The 19,480-nt window shown below is 50.9% G+C and overlaps 1 protein-coding gene across 2 annotated transcripts in view; it reads right to left on the reverse strand.

Annotated features, from left to right (window-relative positions):
* BRME1 (break repair meiotic recombinase recruitment factor 1) overlaps nt 1–19,480 on the reverse strand; it is a 21,945-nt gene continuing 2,465 nt past the window's right edge. For both annotated transcript variants that reach the window (XM_045991063.1, XM_045991064.1), the window contains exons 4-10: nt 16,337–16,514; nt 12,052–12,133; nt 11,706–11,816; nt 7,148–8,449; nt 3,033–3,121; nt 938–1,030; nt 1–730 (exon numbers count right to left, since the gene is read on the reverse strand). In XM_045991063.1, the coding sequence (XP_045847019.1) occupies nt 574–730; nt 938–1,030; nt 3,033–3,121; nt 7,148–8,449; nt 11,706–11,816; nt 12,052–12,133; nt 16,337–16,514 (2,012 nt within the window). In that variant the 3' untranslated portion in view covers nt 1–573. The remainder of the gene's footprint in view (nt 731–937; nt 1,031–3,032; nt 3,122–7,147; nt 8,450–11,705; nt 11,817–12,051; nt 12,134–16,336; nt 16,515–19,480) is intronic.

Raw genomic sequence — 19,480 nt, forward strand, 5'->3', positions numbered from 1 at the left:
CACACCAGGGAATGATTTATTAATGGTTTAACCAGAAGAGATAAAATGGAAATCTGGAGAAAAACAAAGGTACCACCAACAAAGGGAGCCCTTTTCTCTACCAGGAGAAAAACAAATTCTGAACCTCCCATAACCAAGCTAAAGAACGAAATTTGCAAATCCAGATAAACATCTGGGTGGCTCCGGGCTCTGCTCAGAAGCAGCTGGCTTCCGGAGCGTGGGGGGCACAGCCGGTCTCCTGCCTGTGGCCTCTGCTGTAGCAGAGGGAACAAGTTACATCCCTCAGAGGCTCTTGACATGGGCCTGGCCTCTTAGGTTTCCCGTGGGAAGCAGACTTCCGGATCATCTGAGGGGAGGCTTCCGGGGTCCACTAGGGCCTGCTGGAGCATCTTACAGGATAAACCAGGGGGCACATAGGGCCCTGCAGGCTTTCTGGGCTCTACTGAGGGACTGTTCCCAGCTGTTTGGCAGCCGCAGCACTTCTGGGGCCAGCGCAGAGCAGAAGCACACAGGCGCTGAGCCCTCGCGCACGGGTGTGCACACAAGGTGCTTCTGAGGTGGTCTCGAAGTCATCTACAAATCCCTCCAGGACCGCTCCCCTGGAGGGAGAGTCCCAGCCCCCTTTGATGTATAGGGTGCCGGGGCTTTCCCTGCCAGCCTCGCCTTCGCCTTCCAGTAGCTGAGGCGCTTGAGGGCCTCCAGGTCCCGGTGGGTGCTCATGATCAGCCGGCTGCACGGAAGTGTCGACGGGAGCTGTGTGGGCTCCACCAGACACCCGAGTACCTGCTCACAAGCTCGCACACACGAACACTCACAGCTCTCGGACACACACACAGGCAGATGCAGGCACTGGGCCCTCCCAGCCATCCCCCAAGGCCCCATCCCCTCTGCTACTCCTCGCAGCGGGTTCCTCCGTGGATCCCAGCCCAGGGCTTACTTCAGGTGGGAGAGCTCAACAACGAGACCCAGCACGGTGTCTGTTGCATCCTCCATCCTGGCGGCCTCACAGCCTTTGATGCCTACACAGGTCCTGGCCGGAAAGGAGGGAAGACAGGAGGTCTGACCTCACTGGACAGCTCTGCCAAACTCTGTTCTGGGGGCTTCGGCAGGACCTGGAGTGGTCTTCTCCACATATTAATACCTTTTCCAGACATGAAGCCACCAGAGGCAGAGCCCTGATGGCCAACCCAGCTGGCTCTACCATCGAAAGCACACCCAGAATCCAGCCTCTTCTCCCCACCACCTCGGTCCCCATCTGGACTGTTCCCACAGCCTCTCTGGTTCCCAGTTCCTGCCCCTACAGCCTGTTCCCCACTCAGCACTGGGGTGGAGTGGGGTGTGAAAACAGAAACCCAGCCCAGCATCCCTCCTCGAAGCCCCTACACCATCTGCCAACACCTCCGGACCCCCATCCCCTCCCCTCTCCTTCCCCTTCCCCCCTGCTCCAGCCACAATGAATTCCTGGCTGTTCCCTGAGCACTTCTGAGGGCCCTGGAATGTTCTTTCCCCAAAGTCTCCTCCTGATGGGGGGAGGGAGCCTTTTCTGATCAACACATTAAAATCTTAACCCCTTCCTGTCTTTTTCTCCTCAACACTCCACCATCTGACTAATTTGCTTGTCTCTCACCTTCCCACCCCCACCAGAGGGAAGCTGTGTGTTTTGTCCCACACTGTCTCCCCATGCCCACAGCAATTCCTCGAAGAGCTGGCAGTGGATGGTGCTGGTATCCATGGAAGGGGCGGAAGCACCACAGCACCCCGGTGTCTAATGCATGCGGCCTGTGGGTGTGGGCGGAGGGCTGCCCTCCTGGACTCAGGCCAGCAGCTGTTCCTAAATCCTCCTCCACCCCAGCATGCCAGTGTGTCTCCTGGGCTGTCACTACAGGAACTCCAGCTCCACTCCACCCACCGCAGTCACCCCGAGATGGCATGTGGGCCTGGCCTTAGCCAATGCTTGTCTCACTCAACCACAGGCCACTGCACCAGACCCATGACCTGCCTGGGGGGGCCTCCACATATCAGTGTGGGTCACATCAGAGGCCACTGGAGATTCAGACAAGAAGCTCCCTTCTCTCTGCTCAAACAATAGTAGTTTAGTTTAGTTCTAGCTAAACTGCCTCTGATCCCGTGCAGGGCGTGTGTGTGCATGCACGCGTGCGTGTGTGTGGCAACAAGTGGTACAGCAGGTACTATGTACAAACATGTGCATGAGCGAAAGGTGAGAACATGGTCACCCTTTACTCTGAGGAGGAGGAGGAGAAAGAGAAAGGAGACATGCTCTGCCAAGGGCTGTGTCCCTCACCCCTCCTCCACACCTCTTGCCAGACACAAACAGAAACTTGGCCATGAATAATCGATAAGCTGCAGCCTCTGCAGTGAGGCCAGTTCAAGTACAAGGTAACAGGAGAGGACCGTCACCCAGTGCTAATGGCTGGCAGGGCTGGGAAAAAGGGAGATGAGGGACTATGAGAGGCTCTGGGGTGGAGACAGAGGACCAGCCAACACACACACACACACACACACACTCTCTCTCTCTCTCTCTCTCTCTCCATGGCCTGCAGGAGGGAGAGAAAGCAACCTGCCTCAGGGCACTGAGCCAAGAGAGGAGATGGGACAAGTCAGGAACTCTGCCGGGCCCTCTGGATGCCAGAGTGGGGAGAGGCCCCAAGACCAGTGGTTTTTAATCCCTGTCTGGGTCCTCTTCCCCTCCACAGAGATTCAGGGTAAGCTCGAGATCCTCTCTCCAGAAAAACACCTAGTATGGTAAAACAACCTATGGAACGGGGGTACTACCCCAGGGGTCCTGGGGAGACACTCCGCTTTAGCTGGAGATGGAGGATCACCAGCGCTGCACTTGCGTAGAGTGAGGGCTGCACAGTGTGAAAGACGGGGCTCAGCTCCCTCACGGAGGCCCGTGGAGGGAGAGTGTCGGGGTGCCAGTGCCAGGAAGGCAGTGACACTCTGCCCTCCCAGGGACTTAGGGACAACTGCTGCTGGGACAAGAGTCCTGGGTTAGCCTCCCCCTTGCCTACCTCAGCCGGGGCTCCGTGAGACGCCTTCCATCAGCACGTGGGCTTGCGCCAGGCCAACAAGAGGCCAGCCTGCTCCCCGGAGGAAACAACTGTGAAGAGGGCACACGCACGTGAGTGGCCTAGCTGCCTGAGCCCTGCACAGGGAAGGAAGAGCTCATGCAGGGAACCTCTGGGCCATGCCAGGAGCACAGAGGTAGAGACCCCCGCAGAAAAGTGATGAGGGGAGGGATAGGATGCCGCGACAGCTAAACCTGGGGCTATCGCCCTCCCCACTCAGAAGGAACAGACAGGGCAATGTTAGGCCTGACCCTGGTGTCCCCTACCGAGCCTGTGCTTTCTGAAGGGCTGATCTGTTCCTGGCGGCTGAGGCATGGCACTGTCTCCTGCTCATCCTGCAGTATCTAGAAAGGTACAGAGAGGACCCTCAGTGACGGTGGCTGGAGCCAAGTGGCCATCTGGTGTTGAGGGGAAGAGGCTGGCCAGGTAAGCCACCTATTTTGTGTCAGGGAAAGATTTTATAAATATATTGTAAGGGGAAAATTTATAATTAATAGGGGAGAGAGCCAGATAAACCGGAGAAGCTTCAGTTTCTAAATGTCAACGGTGGTTTAGTTTTCACGGAAAATGTCAAGCTCAGTCATGGAGGGGACATGTGTCCCTCTGAAGAGGCAAAGAGGCTGGGGTGGAGTGGCCAGTCCAGGGCCTCTTCTGAGGAGACAAAGTCCTGGAGTGAGAAGGGATCTGCTCCAAAGACATAGTTTCAAAAGCAGGCCCCTCTCCCCTGCCGGGTGGGGGATGGGATGGGCGGCTTGAGCTACAGTTTGCAGCTGCAGATCATCCCTGAGTCTCAAGAACAGATGCGAAGAACTGCTTGTAGCCCTACGGTTCTCACTGGGGGACCATCACCCCGAGGGGCTTCACGCTGGTCAGCACGCTCTGGTGGGGGGACCGCTGCGGGCATCCAGTGGGTACAGGCCGGGGGTACTGCTCAGCACCCAAAATTGCACAGGACAGCCCCACCACAGAGAACTATCTGGCCCAATGGCAGCAGTGCCGCCCCGGAAGCCTGCTGCAGACAGTACAGTGTCTCCCAGGCATCTGGTCTCCTGTTCCACGTAAGTGGTTCTTTGGTTTAAAATACAAATCACCCAACTCACTGCACCGATTTCGGCCATGAGGGCTATTCCCTCGCCTAACACTCCAACCACTGCTCCCACCTGGGCTGTGTACATGTTTTTTTTTTTTTGTTTTTTTTTTAAGATTTATTTATTTGACAGATAGAGATTACAAGTAGGCAGAGAGGCAGGCAGAGAGAGAGAGAGAGGAGGAAGCAGGCTCCCAGCCAAGCAGAGAGCCCGATGCGGGGCTCGATCCCAGGACCCTGGGATCATGACCTGAGCTGAAGGCAGAGGCTTTAACCCGCTGAGCCACCCAGGTGCCCCGGCTGTGTACATGTTTGACAAAAAAAAAAAAAAAAAAAAAAAAGGGCAATCCCTGTACTAATGTGCGGGAAGCCATCACTGTAAGACCCAAGAGGGCCTTGGAATCAGCTTTTATTTTTTAAAGATTTTATTTACTGGGGCACCCTGGTTAATGCAGTTAAGTATCTGCCTTTGGCTCAGGTTATGATCCCAGGGTCCTGGGATCCAACCTCACAATGGGCTCCGTGCTCAGCGGGGAACCTGGTCTCCTTCTGCCCTTCCAGCCTGCTCATGCTCTCTCTCTCTCAAATAAACAAAACCTTAAAAAAAATTAAAACAAAAAAATTTTTTATTTATTTATTTGAGAGAGACCAAGCGAGAGAGCACAAGCAGGGGGAACAACAGAGGGAGAGAGAGATTCCCCACTGAGCACAGAGCCCAATGCAGGGCTCCGTCCAGGACCACCAGAGCCAAAGGCAGATGCTTAACCGACTGAGCCACCCAAGCGCCCTGGAATCAGCTTTTAAATGACACTCCTTATGCGGCATACAGAGGCTCCACCAGCCCTGTGGTGAGTGCCACGTCCTAAGGGAGCTACTATAAAAAGAAAATACCACGCTTTCCTGTGAGGGGACCTGGGTTTGACACTGGTCTGTCCCTGCTGTGTAGCCTCTGTGAGGCCGCCTCCGAAGCAGTGCTCACAGCTGGCCCACCGTGGGCGGGGAGGGCCTGTTGGTGGGCGGCCACTGCTGCCACTCTCCATCCACCTGCATTCTGTTCCCAAGTGTCCCTGTCCACCAGCCTTCCTGCCAGGCTCTATCTGGTACCTTTCTGTGGGAACCTGCTCATGCCGAAGTCGCCCTGACACGTTTGGGAACGCCCGGTGTCAAAACAAAATGTGTCTGGACGTCAGCAGTCTTGTCAGGGAAGTGCCTCTGCGCCTGGAGGGCCTGTCAGGTCTGACCACCCCGGCTGCCTGCCGTTCCCTGCCTGCGGATTCCTTGGTGTTTTAAAGCCCAAAGTCAATGACAGCCAGCCTATCAGGAAGGGCCTGCTGGATGCCACTAAATATCCCAGCCGCTTTTCCTTTAGCCGCTGACCAAGAGCCAGAGACGGGTAAGAGACTCCTTTTCTTCCCAAGGGAGGGATTTATATCGTTCAATGGATGAGACTCCCATTATAAAATTTCAGCTGTGCCCACACCTGCACGCCTACCTAGCCTAGGTGACTGTGTTCAGGCCCCAGGACTGGACTGCCCTGTGACTTGCTTCCCATGATCTTGCTCATCTGGCGACTGAGAAATGGGTGGCACAAGGAGTCGGGGGCCCACGTGTGGCAGGGAGGGCCTGGTCTGACGTCACCTTGCAGGTGAACACTGTGAAGAGCCAAAAATGACCCCTGGCCCTCCCTTGGGAAAGCGGCACCTTGGAGACCCGCATTTGCCCAACCCAGCCACATTCCTCTCTGTGGCTGGAGCAGCTGGCTTTCTTCAGCTCGGTATCAGAGGAAACACTATGCCTGTGTTTCAAGGCCATGTCGTATGAAGACTCTTTAAGTGCTGAAATGATAGGGTACAGAATGCTCACTCTGGGATACAGGTGGGAACGGTACTACCACAAACCTCGCAGGGGCAGGGACCACGCCTAATCTGTTGAGTCCCGGCAGAGCAGGCCCTTGATAAGCATGTAACTGAATTAATGTCTTAAAGATCTCAACAGGACAGCCAAAAAACCCGAGGCCACTGTTTGTGAAGCAAGCTGGGCTCTGCGCTCCAGGACAGGGCATCGGAGGCACAGGTGTGGAATCGGGCAAACCTGCGAGCAGACCCAGCCTGTTTCCCTCCTAGCTGTGTCACCTTGGACAGGTGCTGGGACTCCTTCAGCCTCTTACCCACACCCAGGATGTGGAAAGAGAACCACCTACCTCGCACGGTGTGACTGCAAAGCACTTAACCCAGACCCCGTGTGCCAGTGGTGAGGGATGCGGTGCTTCCCTGGGGGCGGGGCCAGAGCAAGGCTGCCACCTGCCCCAGACAGGTGAATGCCAATGGCCTACATAGGTTCAGCAGCTGGGGAAGGAGATGTTAGGCAGCTCTCCCACTGCCTGTTGGGCAGGCAGATCCCTGAAGGAAAGCAAAGTCCCTACAAATTCCAGCAGGAAAGCAAAATTCTGTCTATGTTTGAAAAAAAATCGTATCGGGACCCTGAAATGACCTTTAAGGTGGACAAAGGCTCTTTCCAGTTGGGGACTGAAGTCCTCTCCCCTAAGCCCAGCCCTGACATGGCTGGTTTTTTCAAAGTTATCCTTCAAGGTCTCAGGCAGTCTCTGTATATCTCTCAGAAACCTACCGCCAGAGCCAGGCCCTGAAGTGTGGAGAGAACTGGGGGCTCCTGTCAAGGAAGGGAGGACCTCCATTAACTCTGCCTAGGCAGACAAAATACATGCAGGTCACTGCCTGAGGCTCTTCAGCTCCCAAACAGACCCCTTACAGAAAGGCAGGTCTGTCCTTTCTGGAATATCACTGACTCCGTACCCACCAAATCTGCAACTCATTCCTCTAGATATGTGTGGCATATAAACAGATTGTCATGCACCCCAAATTCCACACACCCCCTACTGGGTGGTTTGGAAGAGGCTCATGGCCACTTGACACCTATCCTAGGACGGTCTGCCACAACATGGGGAAGCTCTTACCTGCTCAAGTGAGGCTTCAAAGTCAGGGGCTTCCAGGGCATCCTGTATCTGGCTGTCTGGCAGGAAGTCAGGTTCCACGGCTGGGGACTCCCCCAACACAGTCTGGTCTGCAGAGGCAGGAGGGGGCTCATGCCAGTTTGTGGGGTCCGCAGGGACATCTATGCTGTCCTGGCAAGCCCTGGTCTCCTGGGAAGGGCTACCCACTGCTTCTCTGTGCACCGGTGGAGCAAAGGCTCCAAGAGATAGACTGAACCCCTCAAGGTCTTGTTCAGGGCTCTGGCGACCTAACTCAACTGCTTTTTTACCTGTGGACTGCAACAGCAAAGGCAGTGCACACACACCTCCCAGCCCCTCTCGATCCAGGCCAGGCACCTTTGTCTGATTAATACCTGGGCCCATTTCCGAGGCTAGAAGACTGAAATCTCCTGCACCTATTGTGGGCTCTCTTATCCTGTGACCCAGAGCCAGGCAGGCTGCAGGGCCCCCTGGAATGTTGCCAGGGAGCTTGTCTTCCAACCCTGCCTCCCCTCTATGTCCTGTCCCCCCAGTGAGAGGTGTGCCACTGAGTGGGGCCCCACTGCAGCCTCCATCAGGGGCCTTCCCACTGAGACAAGTACGTGCCCTCGTGTTGGCCTGCTCATCTGGCGTGATAACCTCCGGAGCCCTCTGTTCTGGCTCAGTGGGGTGTGTGTGCAGATCTTCGATGACAACGGTCCCAAGGGAGGAGTGTCTTGGGCTGCTACAACTCTGTTCTGCTTCCCTGCCAGTCTCGCTGGTTATCTGCATGGTGTCAGAGAGGCCTTGGGCTGCAGATCCGGGCTCCGGGCCCTGAGTGATGGGACCTACGACACTGTCTCCTTCCTCCTGATGCCTATCAGGCAGGTCAGCCCCTGCTCCCCCTTGGGGACCTGCTTTCTGGAGTGCTCCTTGTTCTGACTCCTTCTCTGCAGCACCACTGCTCAGCAGGGGACCGTTCTGGCCATGATAGCCTAGAACCCAATGCCCTTCCCTGCTTTCACCCTCTGGTGTGTTGGTTACTTGCTCCGACAGGTGGTCCTGGCTGGCCCTCTTGGAGGCCAAGGGCACTGTCCCCCATTCTGGAGAGGCATCAATGGAGGCTGAGGGCTGAGGGTTCCCACTGCCAGGCACACGTGTCATGGGCTTTTGGTCTCTGTGCTCAGGGTGGGTGCTGTCTCTCTGGGTCTGCGCACTCAGCTCCCTGGCCTCCCAGGGAGCAAGCCCTAGGGATTCCTCCCACAGCTGGCTTCTGGCCTGCTGGGCACTGGGATCTGGTGGTGTTTCCTGTGGAGAGAAAAAACACTCAGCCTCGAGCCTTCAATTATCAACCATTTCTGAAGACTTTTTTCTTTTTTTTTTTAAGTAGGCCCGTGCTCAGCGTGGAGCCCAACGTGGGGCTTGAACTTATGACCCTGACATTAAGACATGAACTGAAATCAAGAGTTGAACACTTAACTGACTGAGCCACACAGGTGCCCCAAGACTTTTCCAGTTGTAATTACCCCCATATAAAGTCTCAGACGCTGTACATGATATCCCCAAATAACATTCAGTACCAGTGCTGGCCATAATTAGAGACAGGGGCTGCATGGGCAAGGGGAAGCACAGGAATCCCTCCTTCCATCAGTTCCTTTCCACCAGCACCAGGCACACAGAGGCTCTTGGACAGATCAAGGATACAAAAATCAAGGAGGCCTGTGGATTGCATCCATGCTGATTGCCTGGTCCTGGCAAAAGATGCTAGCTATAGAACATGTTACCACTGGAGGAAACGGGAGGAGAGCACACACAGAGCTCTCTGAAGTGTTTTGTTTTTTTTGTGGTAAAATACACATTACATAAAACTCAGCATCTTAACCATTTTGAAGTGTATAGTTCAGCAGCATAAAGTACGTTTACTTTGTTGTGCAAACATCACCACAATCCATCTCCAGAACTCTTTCCATCTTCCCAAACCAACACTCTGTTCCCATGAAACAACTCCCCATCCCTCTCTCCCAGCACCTGGAATCCACCAACCATTTTCTCCCTGTACAAATTTTTTTTTTTTTTTTTTTTTTTTTTTTTTTTGAGAGACTGTGTGCACCATGAGGGGTGGGGGAGCAGAAGGGAGAGAATCTTTTTTTTTTTTTAAGATTTTTTTTTTAAATTTTATTTTATTTGACAGAGATCACAAGTAGGCAGAAAGGCAGGCAGAGAGAGAGGAAGGGAAGCAGGCTCCCTGTGGAGCAGAGAGCCCGATGCGGGGCTCGATCCCAGGACCCTGGGATCATGACCTGAGCCGAAGGCAGAAGCCTTAACCCACTGAGCCACCCAGAAGGGAGAGAATCTTAAGCAGGCTCCAGCATGGAGCCCGATGTGGGGTTTGATCCCATGACTCTGAGATCATGACCTGAGCCAAAATCAAGAGTTGGACACTTAACCGACTGAGCCACCCAAGAGCCCCTGCCTCCTCTAGGGACCTCCTATAAATGAAATCCTATAGTATTTGTCCTTTTGTGGCTGGCTTATTTCACTGGGCAGAACGTCCTCCAGGTTCATTTATGTTGTAGCAGGTGTCAGAATGTCTTTGCTTTTTACGGCTGAATAATATTTCATCATATGGATATGCCACATTTTGTTTATCTGTTCATCTACTGATGGACACTTGGGTCTGTGCTATTCTTGCAACTTTCTAGGAGTCCATAATTATTTCAAGATAAAGACTTAAAAGAGCAAGAGGGAGAAGGAAGGGAAGTGAAATGTCCCTAACGGAGGTAGAGACGACCAGAGCAGGGTGGGAAAGGAGGGTTCTGACTGGGACGTAGATACGTAACTGTCCTTTAGGTAGACGGCAGCTCAATCCAGGCTCTCAGGCCTAAACCCCAGAAGCACTGCAGCCCCTGGATCTCCCCCAGCCCTGGATGCTGGTAGCCAACATTCCCACCTGCTATCTCCCTGTCATCTCCGACAATACACGGCAGACACCAGCTCCTGAGCGTGCCCTCAGAGGCTCCCTGTCTCGACTACCACAACTCTATCCTTCAAGCTACTCAGGCCCCAAACCACGGAGTCAGCCCTCCGATGACTCCCTTCCCCTCACATCCATGCCATCAAGTCTCCCTCCAAACTGGACTGCAAATAATTACATTTGGTAGGTAGGGACTGAGATTTGTACCCAAGGGCACTCTATAGACAGCAGTTGTCCGCCTTCCCACACTTCTCTCATGCAGTGACCAGTGCTGAGGGAGAAACCTCTGCCACCGTTTCCCTACACCAATCAGGCCCAGCCTTTCTAGGAGGGTCTGCACTGCCAGTATCAGACCACTGAAGGCCAGAGCCTGTCAATTTGACTTCAGAGAAGCCACTGGCAACCAGCCGCTGAGTTACACAGTGTTTCCTGCAGTCAACAGTGAAGCTAGGAATCCTCTTACTAGTTAGTTAACTTTAAGTAAGCTCTACTCCCAACATGGGGCTTGAACTCACAACCCCAAGATCAAGAGTCATCTGCTCCACTGAGTGAGCTGGTCAGGCGCCCCAACGCTTCTTGTTTTTAAATTAAACTTTTTGTGAGATCATTGTAGATTTATATGCAGTTATGAGAAATGATGGGGAAAGACTCCTCACGCCCTTTACCCGGTTCCCCCAGGGGTAACATCTTGCATAACTCAAGTACAATACCACATGCTGACGTCCATGAAGTTCACCGACCTTGTCTGCCTTTCCAGTTTGAGTTATATTTGTTTGCATGTGTGTATGAAGTTCCTTCTCATGGTGGAGGCTGTGCATTCGCCACACAGACAAGATACGGAAAAATCTCCACCATGGGATTACTGTGCTGCCTTGTGTAGCCACACTTGCCCCTCTCCACCCTGCCAACCCCTTTGCAACCACTAACCTCCCCACCATCTCTATAATTTTCTCATTTCAATAATGTCATGCAAATGGAACCCTGCAGTGTACCACCTTTCGGGACCGGCTTTTCCCACTCCACACAATGCCCTGCAAGTCCCTCCAGGTTGTTGCGTGTTTCGCTAGTTTGTTCCTTTTTAATTGCTGGGTTGTGTACCATGGCGTGTTCAGCCATTCACCCACTGAAGGCTATCTGGGGTGTTCCCAGTTTGGGATGATTACAAACACAGCTTCTGGGAATGCCCACCCCTCACTTTTGCAGGGGCCTCTGTTGCCAGAAACATCATCACCCTCAGAGCTCACAGTGGAAAGGACGAGAGTATATTGTAAGACCCACCCTCCTCCCCCAAACCACACAAAATCTTCCAAGAAGCAAAGGGCTTCAGGGATAGAATATGCGCTGTCTTCTGCATTTTTACTATTCTTATGCATCCTGGGGAAGAGGGCTGTGGCCTTGACCACTTTGCTGCAGGCACAGCTGTCCTGAGCACCTCGCATAGGCCTGGTGTGCACTCCATAGACATCTGTAGCACGGTGTACTGAAAAGGGGCATGCTGACCACTGCAGGTCTAGCCAGTGCCAAAGAAAACCAAGGCTGAAGTCAGCTGCCAAAGATGGGCCAAGAAGAAGCTGGATCTACGGGGCTGACCTGGCTGATTTTAGGGGCTCCATCCCTGAGGTCCTCTTCCCTCAGCTCTGCTTGTCCTGTCACTGTCTTCCTGGGTTTTGCAAACTGGGGAACAAACCTCCTGGCTGGGTTCTGTGAACCGGAAACAAGAATAAAACAGCCATAAAGATAAGGGGAGGAATGAGGTTTCAGAAAACAAATGCCAAACCAGTTTCTTTCTTGCAGCCTCCAGTGCAGCCCTTGCCCTCCATCCCCAGCGCACAGTCTCACCAGCCTGTCAGCCTGCTGGTGAGGAATGGAGACAAGAATTCCAGCTTAAGGGAGGCAGTGTCACTGGTTCATACATGAGGCCCTGAAACAGGCTCACCTGGGAAAGAGGAGAGGGAACTGGCTCCTTTTCTGGTTGCCCGAGGAGCCTGGAGGGAGCTCCTGCTTCTTCATCATGGGAGCTGGATGGAGAAAGACAAAACAGGGGAGGTTCGGAAGTCCTGGGACGCTGTCAGTGCACGTGGTGAGGCAAACAGAGGAAAGTGGTGCTCAGTCTCCTGTAAGGGAGGCCCCAGAGCACGTGCTTAGAGCAGATGGGAAGGAGAAGGCAAGCAGTGCCTACGGTGACACTTGGCTGACAAGAAGGGTGCAGAGACCCACAGCTAGAATCCAAGCTGCCTGCTCCTGCAGCAGTTTATCCTTATAATCCCAGGAATTGGCTCCTAAAATAAGAATAGGAATTCCCATGGGGAATAACACTCCAACCCCAACTCTATAAATTCTAGAGAAATGAAGTTGTAGATAAAAAAAAAAAAAAAGTGTCTAAAAAGCAGGAGGTATAAGGGTGCTTGGGTGGCTCAGTTGGTTAAGCTTCTGTCTTTGGCTCAGGTCATGATCCCAGGGTCCTGGCATCGAGCCCTGCATCATGCTCCCTGCTCAGTAGGGAGCCTGCTTCTCCCTCTCCCACTCCCCGTGCTTGTGCTCTCTCTCCATCAAATAAATAAATAAAATCTTTAAAAATAAAAAGTAAAAAAGCAGGTGTATTCGTAATTGCCAAAATGCAGAAGCAACTGAGGCAGCCTTCAGCGGGTAAATGGCCAAACCATGTGCATCCAGACGTCCAGGCGCCCCTAAAATTGAAATGTTGAAGTTTTAGTTCCAGATTTTGATCTTTTTTCTTAACAATGGAGTATTATTCAGCGCTAAAAGAAATGAGCCATGAAAAGACTGAGAGGAAACTTAAATGCATATTCCTAAGTGAAAGAAGCCGGTCTGAAAAGGCTACATACTGTATGACTGCCACTTTTTGACATTCTGGAAAAGGCAAAACTATGAAGACAATAAAAAGATCAGTGGTGCCAGGGTTGGGGAGGGGAGGGATGAACAGATGGAACACAGGATTTTAGGCAGCAAAAATACTCTGTATGAGATTATAATGGTGGATACATGTCATCCTGCATTTGCTCAAACCCGAAGAACATACAACACAGAGTGAACTCTAAAATAAACTGTGGATTGTGGGTGATTATCATATGTCAGTGCAAGTCCATCCTTGGTAACAAATGTACCACTCTGGTGAGATGGTGATCATGGGCAGGGGGGTGGCGTAGGGGGCGGCTATGAGAAATCTGAATACCTTCTCTTCAATGTTATTGTAAACCAGGTGCCTGGGTATCTCAGTCGGTTAAGCATCTGGCTTCAGCTCAGGTCATGATCCTGGGGTCCTGGGATCAAGGCCGGTACTGGGCTCCCTGCTCAGTGGGGACTCTGCTTCTCCCTCTCCCTCTGTCCTTCCCCCTGCTCGTGCTTACTCACTCATTCACACTGTGTCTCTCTTTCAAATAAATAAATAACATCTTTTAAAAAATTAAATTATAAACCTAAAAGTCTCTAAAAATCTAGGTCTTTTTATTATTTACTTTTTAAATTTTTTTAAAAGATTTTATTTTATTTGACAGACAGAGATCACAAGTAGGCAGAGAGGCAGGCAGAGAGGGGTGGGAGGCAGGTTTCCAACTGAGCAGAGAGCCTGATGTGGGGCTCGATTCCAGGACCCTGGGATCATGACCTGAGCCAAAGGCAGAGGCTTTAACCCACTGAGCTACCCAGGCACCCCAAAACTAGGTCTTTTTAAAAAGAATCTGAGACTTATGGTTTTATCTAAATAAACGTGGATGTATATATTAAGAAAAAAGATCAAAATATGGAACTAAAACTTCAACATTTCAATTTTAGGGGTGCCTGGATGGCTTAGTCATTGAGTGTCTGCCTTTGGCTCAGGTCATGATCCCAGGGTCCTGGGATCGGGCCCTGCATCAGGCTCCCTGCTCAGCTAGAGGCCTGCTTTTCCCTTTCCCACTCCCCCAGCTTCTGTTCCCACTCTCACTGTCTCTCTTTCTGTCAAATAAATAAATAAAAATTTTTTTTAATTTCAATTTTAGAAATTTTAGAAGTGGAACAGGAAAAAGTATGAAGATGTGTTAACAGGTTTAAATTGCATTAGGGAGCTGTTGGAGAAAGAATAAATCTAGATACTGATAGCAAGAGTCTGTGTGAAAAGAAATTTTTTAAAATATTTTTTATTTATTCATTTGAGAGACAGCGAATGAGCACAAGCAGGAGGAGAGGAAGAGGGGGAAGGAGAAGTAGACTCCCTGCTGAGCTGGGAGCCTGATGAGGGGCTCAATCCCAGCACCTGGAGATCATGACCCGAGCTGAAGGCAGACACTCAACGACTGAGCCACCCAGGCGCCCCTATTTGAAAATTTTTATTCAGAATGGGTTGTTTGGATGGCCTGTAAGATAATATTTCATTTCTCAACATGTTTTGTTTGTTTGCTTTATATTGTTTTTTTTTCCTGTTATACTTCTATGCACATGGTATTTTTCTTCGTTGTTTTTTTTTTTTTTTTTTTTTAAGATTTTTATTTATTTATTTGACAGAGAGAGATCACAAGTAGGCAGAGAGGCAGGCAGAGAGAGTGAGAGGGAAGCAGGCTCCCTGCCGAGCAGAGAGCCCGATGCGGGACTCGATCCCAGGACCCTGAGATCATGACCTGAGCCGAAGGCAGCGGCTTAAACCACTGAGCCACCCAGGCGCCCCTTTCGTTGTTTTTTTTGTTTGTTTGTTTGTTTGTTTTTTAAGATTTTATTTATTTGACAGAGAAAGACACAGCCAGAGAGGGACCACAAGCAGGGGGAGTGGGAGAGGGAGAAGCAGGCCTCCCGCTGAGCAGGGATTCTGATGCAGGGTTCGATCCCAACACCCTGGAATCATGACCTAGGCTGAAGGTAGATGCTTAACAACTGAGCCACTCAGGCACTCCATCTTTTTTTTTTTTTTTTAAGATGTATTTATTTATCTGATAGGGAAAGAGAGAGAGAGCGAGAGCACATGTGTGGGGAAGGGACTGGGGGAGAGAAAATCTTTAAGCAGACTTTGCACTGACTGCAGCGCTCAATGCAGGGCTTGATCCCACAACCCTGGGATCACAACCTGAGCCCAAATCAAGAGCCTGACGGTTCACTGACTGAGCCACCCAGACGCCACGCTCTTGCTATTTCTTAATAAAACATTTTAAAAACAAAAATTGAAAAAAGAGGGTGGGAACCCACTTATATGCGTTCTGACTCTTACGGACTCAGCGAGATGGGCAGTGCCTAGGACCCCATGAGCCCTGTTGGCCTCACCAGGAGGGAGGAGTACAGTGATACTGTGGCGCCTGGGAGAATGGCTTAGGTGTGACATGTGACCCCTCTTCACATCACGCACACAGCAGTGCTGCCTTAATCTTAAAACTGCTGTGACCTGAGATCACACGTGTTCCACCTCCAAAAACAGTTTTGTTGGTCAGACTGTGTGCTGCAATTGTTTACTCAGAAAACCTGGTAGACCAGTCCATGAGGCTTTCTCTGAGGACTTCTGGTCGCAGGAACCCTCCTTCTCCCAATTCCTGCTAACCCTTTGTACCTTTGCTCTAGTAACATGTGGTTTAACCCCACGAACAAACTATTCTCCAGATCTTCCTTTTTCCCCCACTGCCCTTCATTACATATTCCTGGGGAAAAAAAAAAAAAGAGGAACTGAGAAACCATGGTGGTTACGAGCACAGAAGCCAGACACAGCCAGGCCCCCAGCTTGCCCTGCACCAGTTCAGTGGCCTTGGGCAAATAAGTCGTTTGATCTTTCCAAGTCTCAGAGTCCTCACCTGTGACATGGGGATAAAAACCTATCTCACAGTACAAACGAATGGACAGGTGGTAAAGTGTTTATCATTAGCATACTGTCTGGCACATAACTGCTATCTCCTTTCATGAGTTATTATCTTGCAGACCTACAACTCCATCTGTCCCTTCTTGGTCAAGAAGGCAGGCAGGATTAACATGGATCTGACCAGCAGACAGGACAAGATGCATTCTATTATTAAGTGACCTTGAGAAATTCAAGTTTTTCCTTGCTCATGGTTAAAATATCAACCTTTCTTGCTAGAGATGAGAGTCTGGGCAGGAAGGCTTTGAGAAGCAACCCGAGGGCCCCTGCACCACGCCCAGGGGGAGGTGTGGAGTTGGATGGGTTATGTTGGGCTCCTCCCCTTTGCATCCTGTCTACTGGGCTGAGGTCTCTGTTGGTGGGGAGGCTGGCTGGAATGTTCCAAGGCACCTACCTGGAGGCTGTCTGTACTGGTTCCTCCATCTTCTGCTCTGCAGAGGAAACGGGTTCTGATCTGCTTTCTGACTCTTCAGGGAGACACAAAGAGCCGCACTCAGAATTCTGGGGGGGCCTGTCAGAGTCTCCTAGCCTTGGGTTCTTTGGGGCCTTCGGAGGACGGACTCCTTCTCCTCCTGATTTAGAGAGAAAGGAAGATAAAGGGATGGGAGATGCAGGGAGTGCGCACTGCCATGGCTGACAACCAAACGTGGCAGGGTCGCAGCTGCAACATAAGCAAGCTTACTCCAAGGGTAGAAACCCCTGCTCTGACTCTAGCCTGGAGAGAGACGGAGGGGATGGCACCTTGTCCAAGAGCTTAGGTGGCCATGGGATTTAAAGGCTTTTTACCCAAGGACCGGTCATGACTGAGACTGAATCCTGAAGTGGCCGGGCACCAAACTATGCCAGATAACCTGGCCCAGCCAACTGTCTCTCTAGGAAGGTGGTGAGAGGTGTGTCCTGGCTTCCTTGGGTCTCAGCTCAAATGCCGATGTAAAGGGCCACTCCTGACTCTATAGAGCACCCTCTTTCGGACCCATGCTCTTTTTATTTTTTTATTCTCTTCACAGCTTTTTTAAAAAAATTTGATTTTTTTGAGAGAGAGAGAGGGGAGGGGAGGAAAAGAGACTCTTAAACAGGCTTCACACCCAGTGCAGAGCCTGACACGGGGTTCAAGGTCAACCCTAAGATCATGACCTGAGCTGAAGTTGAGTTGGAAGCTTAACCACCTGAGCCACCCATGCACCCCCACTTCACAGTTTTTTTTTGTTTTTTGTTTTTTGTTTTTTTTTGGGGGGGGGGTTTGCCAGTAGCTATGCACTGGTTATTTTCTGTCTCCCTCAATATAAGGAGGGGCCTATCTCACCTTCTGCTGAGTTTCAAGTGGCTTGAAGATCATCTAGTACACTGCTGGTCCTCAATAAATACCTGGTAGATGACTGAATAAACACCTTTGTAAAACAGAGATCACCACCAGGAAATAAAGACAGGACTAAATTATGTGCCACTCTAGTTTTCTGTGATGCCTGCAGATTATCTGTCCTGGTAAAACTGGGACCTAGAGTCGTCAAGTACTAGGAAAGTGATGTCCCAGCCACCCCTTGGTCTCTTCTACCTCTGTGATACCTTCCCCATCACTGAAAAAAACAATTAAGAGCCTAACACCTATTTGCTGAATGAATAAAACTTCCTTACACAGAAACTGCCAATAGTGGCTGACTTCTAAGACCTCCCCAAACCTGGCCCCAAACCAATCATTCAAAATACAAATGAAAGGGGCGCCTGGGTGGCTCAGTGGGTTAAGCCTCTGCCTTCAGCTCAGGTCATGATCTCAGGGTCCTGGGATTGAGCCCTGCATTGGGCTCTCTGCTCAGCTGAGAGCCTGCTTCCCCCTTCTCCTCTCTGCCTGCCTCTCTGCTTACTTGTGATCTCTGTCAAATAAATAAATAAAATCTTTTAAAAAAAATGACCAGGGTTGAATCTAGTGAGTTCCATGACAGACGCTGTCCTGAGAAGTTGGGTGCGTTATGATAAACTTCAAGGTAGGGTTCCAACTGTTACATCCATCTTATGGATAAGAAAGCTAAGGTACATGGAGGCCAAGGAATCTGGAACGGGATCCAGTCAGTGCAACTCCAGGGCCTGCACACCTAAGGGTACTTGAGTATTTATTAAGCACCTACTATGGACTATGCCTCTGACCCCACAGTGAGAGGGGAAGGCAAAAAGGCAAACCAGACTCTGGCCTGATCTTTCTGGAGGTCTGTCAGGGACACCCTTTCCAACCTCAGCTCCTTACACAGCTGGAAGCAAACCCACTGAATAAGCTCCCTCTCCCCAGTGCTGATCACCAGGGTCCTCATTAGCATTCACTTGGTTGTTTGTGCTCCAGAAGACCACTGCGACTTTCCTATAATTTCTAGATTCCGTAAGTTATGGTGTGCCCGTTCAGAACTTCACTGTACTGCTGTGTATTCGATTAGTGCTCTCAGCTAGAAGCATTTTTTCTTTCTCCCCTGATTAGACCCTAAGGGTCACGAGGGCAGGAACTGAGTTTACTGCACCCTGTGATCTCCCCCTTGTCCTGCCTGTCACCCCACCCTGCTTAGGGGTCCACCCCAGTGCTGCACTCAGAGCAAGGCTCCAATGAATGCTTCTTACACAACCATATTCCGGTCTTGTGGTCTGCCAAAAAAAGAGGCAAAATTAAGCAGCTTTGTTTATTTGGTTTCTTAAGATGCCCAAACACTAGCTCACTTTGCTCATCCAATGGACATGTGCACCAAATAAAAACCAAAATATCAACAGAAGTGAAGAGCCTCCCATTTCCTTCCTGTGATCTATCCCCACAGGACTAATTTAAGAAAAACTAAAGGCAGAACCTTATGTTCAACACCAAAGGCCAAAGATGTTGGGAGGGAAGGGCTTCTTTCACCACCTGCCAGAATCGTCTTCTTCTGTCCCCACCTCTTCCAGGACACACAGAAACAGCTGTCCTGGACCAGCCTCGGATCCACTGAGCTAGGGAGCCCACTGCCAAGAGAGGCCCCAAATGACCTGCTGTGGGTGGGCCTGGCTGTCCCCAGCTTCCCCCAGCAAGGTCAGTGAAATTCCTATGTTTCCGAGCAGCCTGTTGCTCATCTCTACACAAAACATTTTTAATCCATTGCTAATTTTTCTATCCCACATTGTGGGGGGAAAAAATGAGTGCTACTCCCTACGCTCATTATCCAGTAAGTAGTCATTTCTAAACTTTTTTTTTTTCAAAGAGTTTATTTATTTATTTGACAGAGAGAGACAGTGAGAGAGGGAACACAAGCAAGGGGAGAAGCAGGCCTCCAGCTGAGCAGGGAACCCGATGAGGGGCTTGATCTCAGGACCCTGGGATCATGACCTGAGCCAAAGACAGACAGTTAACAACTGAGCCACCCAGGCACCCTCATTTCTAAACTTTTAAGAAGTTTAAATTATCTTCAACAATGACAGGGAAATGGAGCTATGCTATGCAGTGCTAGGTGTTTTTCTTTGAACATGAGAAAACTATATATATATGTATATGTGTGTGTACACACACACACACACACACATATGGACAAGTAAA

Source organism: Meles meles, chromosome 20 (genome assembly GCF_922984935.1).
Source record: "Meles meles chromosome 20, mMelMel3.1 paternal haplotype, whole genome shotgun sequence".
Taxonomy (NCBI): domain Eukaryota; kingdom Metazoa; phylum Chordata; class Mammalia; order Carnivora; family Mustelidae; genus Meles; species Meles meles.